Raw genomic sequence first — 1,153 nt, 5'->3', positions numbered from 1 at the left:
ACATATATATATATATATATACATATATATATATACATATATGTATATATATATATGTCTGTATGTATATATATATATATATATATATATATATTGATCTATAGAGAGGGACAGCGGGAGATAGAGAGACGTGGAGAGAGAGCTTGTACACATTCTTATTTTCGATTTACTGTAATGCAATTATCGATCATCTGCAGCTAAATTTTTTTTTTCTGCAATCACATTTCCAAATAAAAAAAAAATTAGCTACTCCTGAAATAATCAAGGATAACTTATGCCCCTGAATATCAATATAATACCGAAATTTGCAGACATCAGTTATTTCGATGCAAAATTGATCCGTATGTGTCATCGCACGATATCCTCCTTATTCATATTAAGTAATAAAATGCATGAATTATCTTTCGGCATCGTAGCGTATCTTTATAGATTTCTTCTGATGACTGATTAAATTTAACCAAATATTGTCTGTCATAGCTACTTTAATCAGATACTCGTGCTTAGTATCTTGTATTGCGAACAATTTATATAAATTAATTTAATAATCATAATTTGCATTTATCCTTTATAATATTTACATCATTCTATCTAGGTAAGGTTTTAACAATACTCCATAAGTTATCGTAATCTTAAAACTGCTGTCGACTGTAATTAACATATATGATCTTTATTGTTTGTTTATCAAATAATTCGAAATGAAACGCTGAAGTGAACGAGCTTGAAAGTGCCAGTCAGTTATGTGAATTCGCAATACTATTCAAAATCCTGTGCCTTCCATTTCCGTCAAAATTGTTAAAAGTAAGTAATGATATGTTGAGGAGTCTATTTCCTAAAATATTTCTAATAATTTTCGATTGCATATACGATATACAAAAAAATATATTTGCTTTCACTTTGTAGATGCTGCAACCTTATATGTCACTTGGAATGATTGCATTGCTCTAGCGAAAGAAAAATGTGGTCCTGAATATAAAAAGTATTTATCCGTCACAAAAGACTGCGGGTATGAATTATATTATTTCTGAGATAGATATTATATCGAAATATCATTAACTCTATCTATCAATCTCTCTCTCATTCTACATATCTCTGTAATAATATACCTGTGTATGTATGTATGTATGTATGTATCTATCTATCGAAACTATATATA

At 28.4% G+C, this 1,153-nt stretch overlaps 1 protein-coding gene across 3 annotated transcripts in view; it reads left to right on the top strand.

Annotated features, from left to right (window-relative positions):
- The window catches only part of LOC128249942 (uncharacterized), a 58,748-nt gene that overhangs the window by 51,572 nt on the left and 6,023 nt on the right, over positions 1-1,153 (top strand). For all 3 annotated transcript variants that reach the window (XM_052974582.1, XM_052974581.1, XM_052974580.1), the window contains exon 2: positions 901-1,003. In XM_052974582.1, coding sequence (XP_052830542.1) covers positions 901-1,003 — 103 coding nt within the window. The remainder of the gene's footprint in view (positions 1-900; positions 1,004-1,153) is intronic.

The sequence above is a fragment of the Octopus bimaculoides genome, chromosome 18, assembly GCF_001194135.2.
Source record: "Octopus bimaculoides isolate UCB-OBI-ISO-001 chromosome 18, ASM119413v2, whole genome shotgun sequence".
Taxonomy (NCBI): Eukaryota; Metazoa; Mollusca; class Cephalopoda; order Octopoda; family Octopodidae; genus Octopus; species Octopus bimaculoides.
This window is presented reverse-complemented; position numbering and strand designations above follow the sequence as displayed.